General features: G+C 47.8%; 1 protein-coding gene across 1 annotated transcript in view; it reads left to right on the top strand.

The window, feature by feature from the left end:
* The first annotated feature begins 863 nt into the window (after positions 1–863).
* DDX46 (DEAD-box helicase 46) overlaps positions 864–18,944 on the top strand; it is a 51,801-nt gene continuing 33,720 nt past the window's right edge. The window contains 8 exon segments of the mRNA XM_029583861.1: positions 864–880; positions 7,713–7,773; positions 7,775–7,902; positions 8,657–8,800; positions 9,993–10,098; positions 11,447–11,612; positions 17,884–18,029; positions 18,256–18,369. Coding sequence (XP_029439721.1) covers positions 864–880; positions 7,713–7,773; positions 7,775–7,902; positions 8,657–8,800; positions 9,993–10,098; positions 11,447–11,612; positions 17,884–18,029; positions 18,256–18,369 — 882 coding nt within the window.

The following is an 18,944-nucleotide window of genomic DNA, read 5'->3' as shown; positions in this document are numbered from 1 at the left end:
TATAGCGCCGTGTGCTTTCTTTTAGTTATAGTGCACCTATTAATGTAGGATTATAGATATTCAAAGATCTTTTTTGATCCTTCTCAACTTGGGGCTTATTTGAAAGGTTGATAAAGTCAGCAATTAAAAGCAGTCTCTTCTGATTCCTTTGTAGAAACATGATGATAAAAGACCAAATAGCCAATATCTAGTCTACCCATCTATACAATACCCATACTTCAGCAATCCCCTGTGCTTGTCCCATGTTTTCTCTAGGCACGTTGTTGGTTAGGGTGAGCTAATGATTATTTTATAATCCTATGAGTTTTGGGGTCAGCCTGACTAGGTTGTCTCTTTTTTTCACTTCTGTAATTGGAATTTAGAAAATGTTCAGATTCTTGGATTTCCTCTCCATGGTTTTATTGGGGAGAGTTGTATGATTTGCCTTTCACTTTAATTTTTTCCTTCTTCGGACTGTGCATACTGTACTCTATAATAAAGATTATGACAATGCAAAAAAAAAAAAAAAGCGGACTCGTTGATTTAATGCAATTAAAATTAGGTGACAAAACCTCCAGGAAGAGGTTCAGTCTGAGTTGGCAGATCTTGCTGAGGATCAGAAAAGGTAGGGAGAAATGCTACCGCTTCCTTGGAAGAAGAAAAAAAAGAAGCGCAAAGGAAGATGCGGCCCTTCCATCCTTCCTGCAGTGCTGGGGGTCAAGGAAGAGAGGGCAGCGCAGCCGGGCGACCTCCAGGCGGTAGGGGGCGCTGTGAGGGCTGCGTGGGCTGCCTTCGCGCGTTGGCGCAGGCGCCGCACTCGCAGCCTTGGCTTCGCTCGCGCAGCGCTCCGTAGCGGTGGAGGCTTCGTCGCAGCACAAGGCGCCATGGGCCGAGAGTCCAGGTAAAAGGAAGGAGCGGCTGCCTCCGCTCCGAAAGCCCCCTTCCTCTTTCCGGGCGTTACAGTGGTACGCGCCCGAGGTTTCTGGCAAGAGAGAGCGGCTCTCCCCTCCCCCGTCCCCCCGAGCGTTGTAGCCGTGAGGCTGAGAATGGGGCTCGGGAGCAAGGCCGCCCCAGCCCCTTTATGCAGGGGATAGGGGAGAAGGCTGTGCCCTCCGAGCCTTCCAGATCTTCAGGTACTTCGCTCCCCGTCCCCATAAGTAAAGCCTCCCTGCTGCATCCACACAGCCACTTCCTTCTCACATTCCCAAACACCCCCCACCCCCCCGGCATGTTTCTCCCCACCCCCCAGCTTGAGGTTGGGTTGTAGACCGATTTGGCGGGGGCAGGAGAGAGAAACAGGATGGCCGGGCTTGATGGCCCCTTGGTCTGAGCCAGTATGGCAGGTTCTTATGTTAACCGTGTGTTCAGCCCCCTGCTCCCAAATGACAGGACAGAATTAAAAAGAGTAGACCACTGCCAGTTGTAGGTATTGGACATTACAGCTAGAATTAAAAATCATGAATCTGGAGCTTGTTAAATGGTTTTATAATAAGACACTTTTACCTTTAGTTTATTCCCCATATCGTACTGTTTTCTCTCCTCTGCTTTGCTTGACTTTCACTGGCTTTCTTTTCGTTTTACTGTGCCCTTCTGTGACGCTTTCTTTCTCCAGCTCCCCTGCATTCATTTGACATTGGGTCCCCATCATGCTACTTCTCTGCATTTCTCTTATTTCTATTGTATGCCTTATCTTCTTTCAAAATGCTCAAAGATGTTGGCTTATGATGGTCTCTTTCAAATATGAATGATCTTTAACCAACCTTGTTAAACTTGCACCTACAAGCAAACTTCTCAGCTGCATGTTTATTGGACAAAATATTGTATTCACCCTGATGCTTGAAAAAAATACATTTATACACTATATACAACAGCTCTGTAGACTGAAGGTTATCCAGTGCAACATAATTTTTATAATGGGTTCTGAGGTTGATCTGGGAAATTATAGACCAGCAAGCCTAATGGTGCCAGGCAAAATGAAAGATATTATTCCTAAAAACAATCACTGGTTATATATATTGACATGGTAAGAACTAACATAGTTCTAGCAAAAGGAAATCTTATTTTATAAATCTATTAGATATTTAAAAAAAATGTAAATAAAGAACATTTTGCCATCTGGTGAGTTCTAGTTGTTAGGGAGTTTTTCTTGGTGGTGTGATCAGGGACATTGAGCTGAAGCAGTAAAGATAGAGGAGGAAGTGGTGGCATCTCTTCAGGAGCATGGGAAGCACTCAGTTTACGGCATGTGTGGCTTATGCTGTCCAGCACTGGAAGGATGAAGCCTCTGTAAATCTTGTAGGGAAAGAGGGCAGAATCAGAGTCATCTGTCTGGGGAGGCAGGGCATTGGTGGGGTCATCTGCTGTTATTCCTGTTGGCAAGCTTGCTACTATGGCAGGAACAGCAGCCATATTGAAACCACAAGCAAGTAGCTCAAAGCGATGGTGATGGATGTGGTGGCTGTGGCCCTATGTAGAGAAGGTATTTTGGTACATTTGTGTCTGGATGATTGGTTTATTTGAGTGAAATCAGCCCAGGAAAGTAAAGCGTAATGTAGTTATAGCAGGACTTGAGCTGGGTTTTCAATTTCGACAAGAGCAGCTTATACTCTCTCAGTCTCTGAAGTACCTGTGGGGTTTGGTTAGACAGCAGGGAAGGCCAGATCTGGCTGTCAGATGTAAGGATCCGGAAGTTGCTGAACCAGATGCATGGAAGACGCACCAGTTTACTCCCATTCTTTAGGGTCAGGTGGTCAGGATTTTGTCGGGCAATGCTACAGCGATAGCGTTTTCCTGAGAGGGATACCAGGTGTCAGCATGTGGCAGAAAAGGCAGACTAGGCAAAGAAGCATGTAAAAGGGCTCTCCACCACTGATATAATCGGAGTAGAAAATGTACATGCAGATTTCCTCAGTCACAACAGGCTAGTTCTAGATTCTGTCCCAGGAGGTGTTCTCCCAGGTTGTGTCCAAATGAAGAGAACCAATGGTGGATTTGACGGCGGTCAGCAGCAATGCATAGGTTGCTGAAGAAAGGTAAAATAATTATCTGGTCTGGATGCCCTGATTCAGGACTGACTGGTTCAGGGTCTAGGTGTTCCCTCCATGGCCTTTAATGTGCACACTCTTGCAGAAGATTCCTGAGCCTCGGGGGCTAGTGTTATTGGTAGCTTCTGATTGACCAGGGTGTCCCTGGTATGAAGATTTAGTGAGGATGCTGGACGGGAGCCACTATTATTGTTGACTCAGGTCAGGGGCTTATTGTTCAGGTTATGGATGGTCATGAGGATCTTTTGTTTTTATAAGAACTTGTCACATTGGGTCAGACCAAGGGTTCTATTTCCAACAGTGGCCAATACAGGACACAAATAATTGGCAAGGTCCCAAACAGTAAATAGATCCCATATGCTATCATGCAGTGATAAGTAGTGGCTATTTCTTAGTCTGCTTAGTTAATAACAGTTTATTGACTTCTCCAGGAATTTATCCAAACCTGTGCTAACTGCAAGTAATAAATTTCAGAACTTAATTGTGCATTGAGTGAGAAATAATTTTCTTCGATTTGTTTTGAATGTCCTATTTACTAACTTCCCCTAGTCTTTGTATTTTTTTAAAGAGTAAATAACCATTTTATGTTTACTCGTTCTATTCCACTTATGATTTTATAGACCCCTATCGTATCCCGCCTCAGCTGTCTTTTCTCCAAGTTGAAAAGAACCAACCACTTTAGCCTTTTCTCCTAGGGGAGCCGTTCCATCCCCTTTATCATTTTGGTTGCCCTTCTCTGTACCTTTTCCAATGCAACTGTATCTTTTTTGAGATGTGGAAACCAGAACTGCACACAGTATTTTAAGTGCAGCTCACCATGGAGCGATGCAGAGGCATTATGACATTTACCGTTTTCTACTCCATTCCTTTCTTAATAAGTCCTCATATTCTGTTTGCTTTTTTAACCGCTGCCACACACTGAACTGAGGATTTCAAAGTATTGTCTACTATGACACACAGGTTTTTTTTTCCTGGGCAGTAACTCCTAATATGGAATCTAATATCATGAAACTACAGTGTGAATTACTTTTCCCCATGAGCATCACTTTGCATTTGTCCATATTAAATTTCATCTGCCATTTAAATGCCCATTCTTCCAGTCTTGCAAGACCCTCTTGCAATTTTTCATAGTCTGTTTGTGAGTTAATGGCAGAATAATTTTGTATCATCTGCAAATTTGATCACTTAACTCGTCATTTCCTTTTTCAGATCATTTATAAATATATTAAAAAGCATTAGTCCCAGTACAGATCCCTGAGGTAGTTCACTGTTCACCCTTCTCCACTGAGAAAATTGACCATTTAGTCCTACTCTGCTTCTGATCTTTTATCCAGTTTGCAATCCACAATAGAACATTGCCTCCTATCCCAAGTCTTTTTAATTTTCTCAGGAATCTCTTTTTTTTCAAACGACTTTTTAAAATCCAAATACACTACATCCACTGGCTCACTATTATGCACATGTTTATTAACTCCTTCAAAAAAAAAAAAGCAGCTGGTTAGGCAAGATTTCCCTTGTGTAAATCCATGCTGGCTGTGTCTCATTAAACCTTTCTTTCTATATGATCTGAGATTTTGTTCTTTAATTTCCATGATTTTTCCTGGCACTGAGGACAGACTCACTAGTCTATAGTTTCCTGAATCACCCCTGGAGCCCTTTTTAAAGATCGAGGTTACATTGGCCACCCTCCAGTCTTTAGGCATGGCGGACAATCCCAACAATAGGTTACAAGTTACCAGTAACATCTGCAATTTCATTTTTGAGTTCTTTAGAATTCTGGGATGTATACCATCTGGTCCAGTTGATTTGCTGCTTTTCAATTTGTCACTCTGCTTTATTACATCTTCCAACTTCACGGTGATTTTTACCAGTTCTTATGAATTATCACCACTGAAAATAGTTTCTGGCACAGGTATCTCCCCAATATCCTTGCCACTAAACACCGAAGCGAAGAATTAAGACTTTTCGCAATGGCCTTATCTTCCCTAAGTAGCCCTTCAACCCTTTGGCCATCTAACAGTGCAGCATATGACCAACTGAAATCACCAGCACTCAAAATATAATCCAAACCACATAGAAGTGGCAAACCATCAGTCTTGCAAATCCTTAATGCCTGAGAACTGCACTGGTTTTTCCTGCCCCGACAAGGGCCCAATTGTTTTGCCAATGTCGGCTTCTTCAGAGGAAAGTACTGTTTATTATGCCACTTCAGGACAAGACATGTTCTAGTCAATATCAAGTAACAGTAAAGTCCTAATAGCACGGCAAACGGGCTTATGGATTATTTCGTTTCAACATGTTTCTTCATTTCAGCTATTCTTCTCACACTGAGGGGCAGATTTTCAAAGGCTACACGTGTAACCTGAGAAAATCTGCCCCTGCGCGCGCCGAGCCTATTTTGCATAGGCTCGGTGGCGCACGCAAGCCCCGGGACGCGCATATGTCCTGGGGCTTCGAAAAAAGGGGCAGGAAGGGGCGTGTCCGGGACGTGACGGGGATCTGGGGGCATATCCGGGGTCAGGTGCGGGTCCGGGGCATGATGGCTGTCCGGGGGCGAGTTCCCGAGCCCTCTGTTCCGGCCGTGCTGGAGGTTCACCTCCGGCAGGCGTAAGACATAAAATAAGGTAAGGGGGGGGGGGGGAATTTAGGTAGGGCTGGGGAGTGGGTTAGATAGGGGAAGGGAGGGGAAAGTGGGGGGTGGGCCGAAAAAAAAGTTTCCTCCAAGGCCGCTCCGAAAACTCTTGCAGGGAATGGGGAAAGCCATCGGGGCTCTCGGCGGGCGCAAGGTGCACATGTGTGCACCCCCTTGCGCGCGCCGAGCCTGGATTTTATAACATGCGCGCATATGTTTTAAAATCTGCCCCTGAGTACTTTAAAGGAATCACGCTATGAGAAGGATAGCTGAGTGGGATGGGATTGGTAAATAAAGAACAGTTATTTACCATGTGAAATTATGCTAATAAAAAGGGCTATTCCATGAAACCAACAACCAGCAGATTTAAAACAAATTGCGAAAAATACCTTTTCACCCAACACACGATCATTGCTGTGGAATCTGTTGCCAGACAGTGTGGGTCAAGGCAGCCAGCGTAGCAGGATTTAAGATAGTTTTGGAGAAGTTCCTGGAAGAACAATGCATAGAACATTATTAGCCAGGAGGCTAAGGAAAGCTCTCTCTCTCCTGTCAGAAGCATGCTTAAATTCTGCTTGTGACCTACCCAGGGGATGTGGCTGCCTTTGGGGAAACCCCCTCCCTCTAAATTAGGTCTACGTTTTGGGATATGCTGGGTAGTTATGACTTGGGCTGGCATTCTGTCGGAGACAGGACGCTAGGCTCAGTGGACCTCGGTCTGACCCAGCAGAGTGCATCTTATTTTCTTGTGTTCACAATCAAGCTATGGAATCTGTTGCCAGAGGATGTGGTCAAGGCATCTAGCAAAACCAAACTTAAACATAAACAATAAACCATAAACAATAAACCAATAAACCATAAACAATAAACAATAAACCATAAACAATTATTAACCAGATAGAGCCACTGCTCTTTGAGATCTGCCATTACTTCGTGGAGCTCTGGATTGGCCACTGTCAGAGGAAACTTGGTCTGACCCAGGATGGCATAGAGATCGCTATTCAGAGGCATTTAACTGGATAATTTGTAAGTTAGCCAGCTAAATACCAACTCTTCAATACTGCAGGCATTATCTGGCTAAATGCTTTTATGTGAAGAATTGTTTTGTGCTTGCTGTAATCCGCCTTGGACAGCGGCTGTTGAGAAAGACGAAATATAAGTCTTTTTGGATAAATACGTTTATCCAGGTAAAATAGCTGCATTCCAGGACAGAATTTAGAAAGCTGAATAACTTAATTTGGCTAAGTCTGATATTTAAATAAGTTATTCAGTTGTGTGAAGATGTGGGCCCTGCTGGAGCAGCAGTGGATACACTGGGAGCTGGATGCAAGATCCAAGCTCAGGTCAGGTTTGGGGAGTGCTGCTGGGGCAAGAGGATAAGGGTGGACTTGGTGGCCCTAATGCTGTGGGCTGCACGTTTATGCTATTTGTGGACTTGTGGGGCTGGAGCAGGGGAGGAAGGTTTGTCAGTCCTAAAGGAGCTGAGGGATCTTTTACTGGGTTGGGGGTGGGGGGATTGGGCCATGAGGGCTGCTCAGGAGCGTTACTGGGACAGCTTTGCAACCTAACGTGATATTCAAATCTAACCGGTTAGGTTTCAGAGTTATTTGGGGATATTCATTTGGACGTTTATCCCGCCAAATATCCCTGATAAATTATCCAGCTAAGTTATCCATTATGTATTTAAAATTAGGTTGGACAAGATAATCAGAGTGCAAAGAATAATTATGTGCAGTTCCTGACAAATATAAACAGTTACTTTTGTGAAATGAGGCATGTTTTATCCCCCAGGGCATCCTGCTTGGCAGCCTTGCCCAAATCATGGAGAGTGTCACCCCCTTAGGCATTCTTGGGGTGCTGCTCTTTACTCATGGGTGCCTGTCCTTCCTCCTTCCTCTGGCCTGAGCACATCCAGGTCTGACTGGCCTATTTAGTAATATCCCTAGGTCCTGAGCTGTTTAAAGAACAGACAGACAGGAAGCCAAAGGGACGTTACCACTGCTCATTAGGGTTTTAAAAAACAATGTGTGCTAAATCTCAATGGATTCTTACTACAGGCATTACCGGAAGAGATCTGCATCCCGCGGACGTTCCGGTAGCAGATCCAAAAGCCGCTCCCCCCGCCGATAAAAGAGCCAAGCGAGGGGATGAACGACGTTCTAGAAGCAGAGATCGAGACCGCAGGAGGGAGAGATCCCGCAGCAGAGACCGGAGGAGATCTCACTCCCGGGACAGGAAGCGTTTGAGGTATGAATTCCGACACCTTTATCATCAAGTCAGTTGCTCCGATCTTCCAGGTTTCCTGCATTATGAACAAGATGACCTTCTTCTAACATTGTCTCCATCAGTGCAGAAGATGTCTGTAATTAAATTGTTAGTTGTCATAGTGTAGTATCATTTGATCATCCACTCGGCTCAGTTATTCTGTTCCACACTTCTAAGGATGTATCCCAGCTGCCAGCCATAGGAGCTCGACTGCTGGTAGGATATTCATCTTTACCCAAGTCTGTTTTCATTGTCTTCCTCACTCATATCGATCCCGCGTAGATGAGCATTCAGGTCTCCTCCCTCTCCATGTCTTACCACCAAGCTTCCTAATAATCCAAACCGCTACCGAACCTAGAGCGGCTGTTGCGTAAGCCTCTGACCACCAAGGTCCCTTTGAGCTCGCTGAATGGACCCTAACCTGCTTGGTTTCTGGGAATTGTAGGCTGCGGATTCCAGCCTAGCTACCCCAAGGTTTGCAGTGTCACTGTGTGGTGCTCTTGGCTTTTGCCTTCTCGCCTCTCCCCGGGCCTCTGCTTGTGAATGGAGGGTTGTTTTCCTTACTGCAGCCTCCCAGTCCTTTTCTTACCATTGTCCCTTTGTACCTATCAGAAGCATGCTTACATTCTGCTTGGGACCTACCCAGGGGATGTGGCTGTCTTTGGGGAACCCCCCCCCCCTCTAAATTAAAAACAGAGGTCTTACATAAAGCATGCAATTGTTTGTTTTTTTTCAGCCGGCGATCAAGGAGTCGAGAGAGAGAGCGAAGCAGAGAGAGGAGGCGATCTCGTAGCCGCGAGAGGAGACGATCCAACAGCCGAAGCCGCACTAGGCGGTCCCACTCCCCCAGCCCCAGCAAGAGCAAAAGAACAGAAACACGGTACTGAATGCTGGCCGTTGCGTCTCAGGCTTCTATAGAGAAATGCCAACTCTGAGTGTCAGAAATGTATTAGTACATTAGGTTTCTGTGTCCCATTGTTTGACCATGGGGGGAGTTCACTTCTAACCTGCAACTATCATTTTTGAAAAACGTCTTCTCTGCAGCTGTCGGCAGGGCTAGAAAAAAACCCCCAGGCATCAGGTTTGCTCCGGTTCCTAGAAGTCTGCTTCTGGTGCCCTGCTGGGAGGGGAGAGGAGGAGGGAGCAGGCACCCAGGGCCGGGAAAAGCAAGAGCCGCCCAGGGCGGGCCAAGAGCAAACAGCAGAGTCTTCAGAAGAGCTATGGGAGGAACTGGGGAAGGGGAGAGCAAATCAAAAAAAGAAAAAAAGGTGTTTTTTTTCCTACCCTGGCTGCTATGAGTTTTGGATTGTGCTTAAGTTTCCGAAATATTTTCCATCCTTGGCTATCAGTATTGGTTAAACAGAATTTGTCTTGCTTTTAAAGAATTTAGGAAAGTGAAGGCTTGATTTCCTGATGCACTTAAACTGTATCTGAAGCTTTCCAAACACTTTTTGGGGAAATAGTTTTACCTTCTTGAAAAAAAAAAAAGGAGCACTGAAATCAGTAAGGAGGAGTTCAAACCTGGACAAGAGATGGGTGAATGTCGTCGTATCTCCAGATGAAGTCTCACTGGACCAGTTAATGTAGTGGTTCTTCACCTGGGGGTCCTTAAACCTCACCAGAGTGGGGCTAAGTCACCCGAAGCAGGGGAGTCTGGAAAGAGAAGATTCACCTGCCTCATCTTCCCTGCGTAGTGGAGAAGAGAGAAACCGGGGCGAACTGTGCCCCCTCCTTCCTGCCCTCCCAATGGAACTGAGGGGGCCGATTGCCTCTCCTCCGACCTTTGCACTTGCTAAGAAGCCAGCGAGGAGAGACGCCACCACCGTAATTCTGCTCCACCAGGAGCAATAGGAAAGAGCCAGAGACATCTTCTACATTTGTATCTCTTCTTATCGTTTCAGGGCGTAAAAATATTTAATCCGGGTCGTACAAATGATTCGTTTTGAACAACAAAGCATTGGGGCCTGATGTTTAATGCTTTCAGGTCATCAATGTTGTGCAGTTTGTACATAAAGCTAGGAAAAGTGATTGATCCTCAAACTTCATAGGGTTGTGTTTTTTTTATCTTACAGATCAAGATCTAAAGAAAAAACAGATGGCGTTGAAGTTTCAAAGGAAAAAAAGAATGAGAAAGATGATGAGAAAGAAAAGGAGAAAGAAAAAGAGAAAGAAGACAGTGTAAGTCCGTGGGCAGTGCCTTCTCCTCGTAGGGGCAGACAGCTTTCGCTGGGCACGGGTCCGTTAAAAATCGCTAAACCTGATTCTGGGTACCCATTGATGCAGTATGTTGTGAGTCTAGCAATTATAATTACCTTAATAAATCTGACACCAATTCTTTTTCATAGATTATATCACACTGATGGCTTGTGAAGTAATTATGACCAGGTCAATCCTCCGTGGCTCCGATTCTTTCACTGAACCCATTAATAACAATTTCCTTTCCTTTAAGGAAGGCAGTCCAATCCACAACCCACAGTGGGCTGCCTATTTGCTTTTAGTTGGGCCTTTGTATGCAGACGATGCAGAGTGTTATTTCTTTTGATTCATTTGAAGTGAAATAAGTCCCTAAGTTAACTTTTTTGTTGAGGTTAGTGTTTCCAAGTGGGTTGGAAGCATGAGTGGCTGACGATTAATAGTCATGTTCAAATATAATCAGTTTGTCCAGTTTGGCTGTTCTAGAAATACTGGCAGGCTGATGTCTGGGCAGGGCTATATATCAGTGATGTCAGCTAGTCAGTTTTACTCCATCTCCATCTGCTGGTAGGTGTGGATTGGCCTGACTTCCTTAGAGGGAAGGAAATTATCGGGTAACTACTAATTTCTCCTTCCTTGGTCAGTGATTTAACACCACAGCTACATCTTATTGTGCCATTGGGCAAGTATTCAATCATTTTGCCTATTCAGCTCAAGTCAGTAGAATCTCAGATGTTTTTCATGCAGAGATGCCTGCAACATTTGAACATGTGGCTGCAGAATATTCTTTTTAATTGAGATTTAAAATATGCATTTGAATGCAAAATTATTTACTGCTATTTTGAATAAGAAGAAGTTTCTAGAAAATGTATTGAAAGTTGGGACTCAGAGCAAATGGGTTAATAAACAAAGTAGTCTTGCTTTTACATTCTTAGATGTGATGTGTATAATTATCAGCTTGGAAGGGATTGTAGATCGCTGGGGGAGAAGTGAAATTACTTGATAGCAAGATGCAGGAGTTTCTTTTGCCCATGATCTGTCGTCATATCCTACCGCACTAGGCTAAATTGGCTATTCTGAGTGGTTGTATAGACTTTGAAAATGTTGGTTAAGAGTGATACCTTATCGGGAAGTGATTGAATTAACTGCCTTAAACAGTTCCCGGGGAAAAGAGATTTTTGCAGTTAATTGATCTCAGGGTTCCTAGCTGCTGGTGCCATAATTGGTCTATTCTTTAACACAAATAATTGTTTGTTTAAAAAAAAAAAGCCTTGCATTTTCTTTCTTAGTTTTTATAGCTCACAGATTTTACAGCATACATTTTTTACAATAGAACTTTGATCAGAATAAGCTAGAAGAGGAAATGAGAAAACGCAAAGAGCGAGTGGAAAAATGGAGAGAAGAACAGCGAAAGAAGGCAATGGAGAACATCGGAGAACTGAAGAAGGAGATTGAAGAAATGAAACAAGGAAAAAAATGGAGCTTGGAAGATGACGATGGTATTTTCATTTTTGTGTCCCTAGATAAATTACTGATCAAGTTCTGTAGTAATATAAATGCTCTGAAACTATTCTGAAAACATTTAGAATTTCCTGGGATATTATAGAGTTTGTCACATAGCATAGCAACATATATAGTAAGATAACAATGTCGGCAGATAAAGATTAAATGGTCAATTCAGTCTGCCCAGCAAGTGGCTTATGGTAGTGATTGCCTCATCGTGCAGGTTACTTCCATGCATTCTATTAACAGTCATGCAGGTCATTTCCATATGTCCCTTTAAGGGTAGTGACTACCACTCCGTGCAGGTTACTCCCATGCATTCTGTTAAGAGTAGTAGCTACCATGCAGTGCAGGTTACAACACATGCAGAAATATTACACCTAAAGTTAACGTATATATCTGTAATGGATCCTATATTCAACAGTGAATATAGGACCCATGATTATAGATAGGGCTAATTCACAGTTCCCTGTACGTACCTGGATCAGTCCAGACAGTGGGTTATGTCCCCAATCCAGCAGATGGAGTCAGCACAAGCTTTGAGGGGGCGTATCCATATATACTACTACCCCCTCTGCAGGAGTTCATTATCTTCTGACTCCAGCAGATGCGAGTAGGGGAATCAGGCTTCCCCTCCTTTTCCTTTTTCTTCACTTTCTTGCTTGATTATGGCTTGTTGTTGTCTTTTTCTGTGGATCAAGTTTGTATCAAGTTTGTATTAAGTTAAAAAAAAAAAAAAAAAAAAAGGCAGAGTTCTTTCAACTTCTGGGGAGTGGCTTATCTTCCTTGTCTCTTCTCTGCGGCCTTGCTGTTTATTTCTCGTTGCAGCCAGGGGTAAGTTTGTTTTTCCTTTGTAGTTTTTTCCTTCACAGCTCAGCCCCCGGTGCCTGTGAAAGCCGGTGGAGCCGGCCTCTTCGCTCTTTACTCCCTCATCCGCGGCCATTTTACAGCTCCTCATGGGCTGCTGAGCCATTTAGGGAAAGATGTCTGGGGCGGGTCGTGTGGCCGGGAAGGCCCCCCTGCGGCACCCTCCTCTATTTTCGGACAGCGGGCAGTGCGGGCCGACCGGGCCCCCCCGCAGCGGCGCTTTTGTGCGCGTGGCCCCCCCCCGTGGCTTTTTCTTTTCTACAGCGATCCCGATGCCGCGGCCGTCCCGCTGTGCGGCCTGCGGAGACCCGGGGTCCCGGATTTCCCGGGAGGGCATCTGTGCACGATGCCTTCCCGGGGGGGAAGGTACCTCACAGTCCCTGACTGATTTCTCTTTTTTGCCCGGGCGGTGCGGGCCGGCCACTCCGCCATTTTTGGCGGGAACGGCGGCCATTTTACATTCTGAGCGCCCTGAGGCGCAGGCCACGAGGGGGAACGAATCCCTGGAGGCCACGAGGGAGAACGGATCCCTGGAGGACTCTACCAGCGGGGGTGTTCCCCCGATTTTGGTGCAGGAACCAAGCACCCAGAGCCAGGGAGCAGGAACCACGCCGCCCCCGAAGCACACCCGAGCAGGCCGGGGTTCTCTCCGGAGTTTATCCTGCTCATGCATACCGCTTATCTGCAGGGGCTGGAAGCACCTGTGGGACCCCCCCCCCTCCTAAGATCCCTCTGATGTCGCCCTCGACGCCGGCCCCCCCCCGACCCTCCGGGAGTGGGGGCCTCCCGCCTCCCTACCCGGGTCCGATCCACGCCCGCGGCAGTGGGGGCGGTGCCAGACCCAGCGGGACATGGACTTGACCTCCCGGACGGGGGACAAGGGGACGGCACGCAGGAGGGGGATGATCCACGTACCCTACGCCTCTTCCAGAGGGAAGAGCTGGACGACCTCATCCCGCAGATCATCCAAGAATTAGATTTGGACCCGCCACCAGACCCGCCTGCCCCAGTAGCTCCCGCTGTCGTCACTTCTTCAAGGAAGGGAGATCCTGTCCTGGCGGCACTCCGGCCGAGGGCTCGGGCTTTTCCCATTCATGACTCGTTTTTACAACTTCTCACCAGGGAATGGGACACCCCGGAGGCCTCCCTGAAGAGCAGCCGGGCTATGGAAAAGCTGCACCCGCTCCCCGAAGATTTCTGGACCTCATCAAGGTCCCAAAGGTGGACTCCGCAGTGTCGGCGGTCACGAAGAGGACGACTATCCCAGTGACGGGAGGTGCGGCGTTGCGGGACACACAGGATCGTAAGTTGGAAGTTTTCCTTAAGCGGGTTTTCGAGGTCTCACCCCTCACGTCTCAGAACCTGCCGTCCGATGAGGCTGCCCAGGCAGATCGGCTAGAAGCCGCAGTGGCGTATGGGGCGGACGCCTCGTACGACCTTTTTCGGGTCCTCGCAAGATCCATGGTTTCGGTAGTGGCAGCACGACGACTACTGTGGCTACGCAATTGGGCAGCTGATACGTCCTCTAAGTCGAGTCTGGGCTCTCTTCCCTTCAGGGGCAAGTTCCTCTTCGGGGAGGATTTGGACCAGATCATCAAGTCCCTGGGGGAGAACGCTGTTCATCGGCTGCCGGAGGATAGGTTTCGACCATCCAGAGCATTTTCTTCTTCTCGGACCAGAGCCAGAGCGCAACGGCGCTACAGGGGATACAGACAGGCGGGCTCCCGGTCATCCGCCCCCAGGTCTCAGCCCTGGTCGCGCTCCTTTCGCGGGCGTCGGCCCGCACGCACTACTCCCGGAACCGGGAACCCCTATACCAAGTCTTTACAATGATGCCAGTCTCGCCCACTCCCCTGTCCCCAGGATTGGGGACCGACTAACGTATTTCTACGCGGAGTGGGCACGGATCACCTCGGACCAGTGGGTCCTGGATACCATAAAACACGGCTACGCATTGGAATTTGTCCGCCCCCCGCAGGGAAGGTTCATCTTTTCCCCCTGTGGCTCGGACCTCAAGAGAGGAGTGGTGCTGCTGACTCTGGACAGACTCCGGGAGATAGGCGCTATTGCGCCCGTGCCCTTCGGAGAGGTGGGCTCGGGCCACTATTCCATCTATTTCGTCGTACCAAAGAAGGACGGTTCCTTCCGGCCTATCCTAGACCTCAAGGAAGTCAACAAATCCCTTCGAGTCGTCCGGTTCCGCATGGAAACGCTCCGGTCAGTGATTGCGGCGGTGCATCGGGGGGAGTTCCTCTCCTCCCTGGACTTAACGGAGGCCTACCTACACATTCCCATCCGCCCGGACCACCACCGTTTCCTTCGTTTCAAAATTCTGGACCAGCATTTTCAGTTCACGGCTCTCCCGTTCGGATTGGCGACGGCGCCGCGCACCTTCACCAAGATCATGGTAGTCGTGGCGGCAGCTCTCCGGAAGGAGGGCATCCTGGTTCATCCTTATCTGGACGATTGGCTCCTCTGGGCGAAGTCATTCGATCATGGACGCTCAGCGGTGACTCGAGTAGTACGGTTTCTACATTCCCTGGGATGGGTAGTGAACTTCTCCAAGAGCTCCCTCATGCCCTCGCAACGCTTGGGTTTTTTTGGGGGCGACCTTCGAAACCCTACTGGGCAAAGTTTTTCTGCGCCAGGACAAAGCTCAATCCTTGCGGGATCACACACGACGGTTCTCTGCATTACCAGAGCCCACCTCCTGGGACTACCTGCAACTCCTGGGAGTGATGGGGTCCACCATCGACCTTGTACCTTGGGCTTTCGCGCACATCAGGACCTTACAGTGGGCACTCCTCTCCCGTTGGAAACCAGTATCGCAGGACTACCAGATGATTCTCCTGCTCCCGCAGAATGCCAGGGACAGTCTGGGCTGGTGGTTGGATCTGCCGAACCTGGCCCGTGGCGTGTCCCTCGATCTGCCAAATTGGGTGGTGGTGACCACCGATGCCAGTCTAGCAGGCTGGGGTGCAGTCTGCGATCGAAGCGCCACGCAGGGGACGTGGTCCACGGTGGAGGCGAAGTGGTCAATCAACCGTCTGGAAACCAGAGCGGTCCGGCTAGCTCTGCGACATTTCCTCCCGCTTCTTCGGAACCGGGAAGTCAGAATCCTATCGGACAACGCTACCACCGTGGCCTACATCAACCGACAAGGAGGCACGCGCAGCCCGCAGGTCGCGCTCGAGGCGGCGCTGCTGATGCAATGGGCGGAGCGTCATCTCGTCCGGCTAGCGGCCTCGCACATCGCCGGTGTGGACAACGTCCAGGCGGACTTCCTCAGTCGTCAACTGCTGGACCCCGGAGAGTGGTCTCTCTCCAACAAAGCGATGCAACTCCTCGTCCATCGGTGGGGGGCCCCCCACTTGGATCTGATGGCGTCCGCTCTCAACGCCAAGGCTCCACGCTTCTTCAGTCGCCGGAGAGAGCGCGGCGCGGAGGGAGTGGATGCCCTGGTCCTCCCGTGGCCGCCACATCTTCTGCTCTACGCTTTTCCACCATGGCCCCTGGTGGGCAGGATGCTCCTCAGAATAGAAAGCCATCAGGGGACCGTGGTTTTCGTCGCCCCGGAATGGCCCAGGCGATCCTGGTTTGCGGACCTGCTACAGCTGGTGATCGACGGGCCAATCAGGCTGGGGCACCTCCCCCAGCTCCTACATCAGGGCCCGGTATTTTTCGAGCAGGCAGAACTCTTCTGTCTTGCGGCCTGGCTTTTGTGAGGCGCCGCCTCCGGCGTCGGGGCTACCCGGAGGCGGTAGTATCCATGCTATTGCGGGCACGAAAGACATCGACGTCGGCGGCCTATGTTCGAGCTGTGGTGTACCAGCCAGGCCACGAGACCCGCTAAGGCTTCTGTACCTCAGATCCTTCAGTTTCTACAGGCGGGGGTGGAAAAAGGGCTCGCCTATAATTCACTACGGGTTCAGGTGGCCGCCCTTGGCTCGCTGTTGAGCGATGGGGGCTCTCTTCTACAGTATCCTGACATTGCTCGTTTTCTCAAGGGTGTCAAGCATATGCGTCCTCCGTTACGGGACCCTTGTCCCTCCTGGAGTCTTAACCTGTGCTTCGCTCCCTGTCGGGACCACCGTTCGAGCCGCTGCGCAGCGCAACGATAAAGGATCTCACTCTCAAGACTGTATTTCTTGTGGCAATCTGTTCCGCTCGACGCATCTCGGAGCTGCAGGCTCTGTCGTGTAGAGAGCCCTATCTCCGTTTCTCCGACTCTGGAGTTTCGCTTCGCACCGTTCCCTCCTTCCTTCCGAAGGTGGTTTCTGCATTCCATGTGAACCAGACGGTGGAGTTGCCGTCCTTCTCTTCCTCAGAGCCGAAGTCTCTCCGTCTCTTGAATGTCAAGCACACTCTGCGCCTCTATCTGGAGGCTACAAATGAGTTCCGGACCTCTGACCATCTCTTCGTACTCTGGGCCGGTCCTAAGAAGGGGTCTCAGGCCTCGAAGACTACCATTGCCAGATGGCTGAAGGCCGGCATTGCTGCTTCCTACATTGGGTCGGGTCGGACTCCCCCACCCGGAATCATAGCGCATTCTACACGTTCTCAGGCGGCTTCCTGGGCGGAGGTTCGCTTGGTATCCTCGCAGGAAATTTGTAGGGCAGCCACCTGGAAATCGTTACACACGTTCTCGAGGCACTATCGTCTGCACCTCGCCTCTTCAGTCTCTGGACACTTTGGCGAGCAGGTTCTCCGAGCAGGTCTCGCAGGACCCCACCCGATTTAGGGAAGCTTGGGTACATCCCACTGTCTGGACTGATCCAGGTACGTACAGGGAAAAGAAAATTATTACTTACCTGCTAATTTTCGTTCCTGTAGTACCATGGATCAGTCCAGACGCCCACCGCGTTTGGGTTCTTGATCCTGCTCAGCTCTGCGCTACTTCTTGCTCGCAGTGTTCTGTGTCTTCACAGTCGTTTCTTTTCGCTGTTTTTTCACAGCTCCCTACAAGTTGGTAGGATGTTTGCAGTTACTTGTTGCGGTTACAATTGTTTTCATTATCTGTTTCCACAAACTTGATCCTTCGGGGGTTTCTACTCTGGCTTTGATATACTCGATACTGAACTCCTGCAGAGGGGGTAGTAGTATATATGGATACGCCCCCTCAAAGCTTGTGCTGACTCCATCTGCTGGATTGGGGACATAACCCACTGTCTGGACTGATCCATGGTACTACAGGAACGAAAATTAGCAGGTAAGTAATAATTTTCTTGTTTTTGACAAACAAATAGATCTGGCATGCCCAATATGAAGGTCCTTCATTATTAAATAACAGTGTGGTCACGTGAAAGCTCTTGACGATGCCTGCTTGAAATCTTAGCATTAGGCCTTTTGTGGAGAGGAAACTGGAAATCCAAATAATTTTTTCTCCTACTTCTGCATCAGATGATGACGAGGAAGCAGGAGAAGGAGAAAAGGAAGGTGATGAGGCTGAAGATGAAGAATTGGACCCATTGGATGCGTATATGGAGGAAGTTAAAGAAGAGGTCAAGAAGTTTAATATGGGCAGCGTGAAAGGTGGAAGTGAGAAGGTGAGATGGTTTGTTCATTTGGGGATGTCAGGCTAATTGAATATTATAATTCTAGATAGCAGTTATCACCCAAGCAGTTTTCTGATGAAAATGGTGAGACAACCATCTCATTAATAGCACTTCTGTGAATTGTAAGTGCAAGATGATTTTAATCTTTTTTAAATGTGATCTCTTATTTTCATGGCATGGATAATTCAATCATTTTTTTTTCTTTTGTCTGCACTAGAAATCTGGTCCAACTGTTACAAAAGTCGTAACTGTTGTAACAACTAAAAAAGCATCTACAGAGTCAGAGAAGAAGAAAGGAGAACTCATGGAGAATGACCAGGACGCAATGGAGGTAACCAGCCAGCCCAGAAAACGAGCACTTACAATATGCAACACAGAAGCAATTGTGATCTTAGAAAGTGTGCATTTGGAGACACGAGCATGTAGTAGGATTCCACTTATCACATGGTCACGTGGGATCTTTCTGTCCAATGGCATAATACCAAAATAAAGAGGTTCCTGCATATTCAGACTCTTAAGATAAACTATTGATGCATTTTATTAAATATTAGAATTGTAATAATAGGACTTTTGATTGGTTTGGAGAAGATCACGTCTGAATGAACTGTGCCTTCCAGGAAGATAAGTTCATATAATGACATGATAATATTTTTCCTGTGCTTTCAGGACAAATTCATAAAACATCTAGACAGATACTTTTGTTTGATAGAAAACTGGCTACTTGGCTAGACACAGTGACAGAGGAATAATGAATTTCTAATGGTTACTCTCTTTTGTAAGCTCATATTTGCTACTGCTTATTGATTGGTAAATTGAGCATAAAATCCAGCAACGCATAGGGCAAGGCAGACTCCTGAATTTTTAATGAATATATACAAATGACACAATCAATTGAAAATTAAATCT

Source organism: Rhinatrema bivittatum, chromosome 18, assembly GCF_901001135.1.
Source record: "Rhinatrema bivittatum chromosome 18, aRhiBiv1.1, whole genome shotgun sequence".
In the NCBI taxonomy this organism is placed as follows: Eukaryota; Metazoa; Chordata; class Amphibia; order Gymnophiona; family Rhinatrematidae; genus Rhinatrema; species Rhinatrema bivittatum.
Note: the sequence above shows the minus strand (reverse complement) of the source record. Positions and strands in the feature narration are given on the sequence as shown.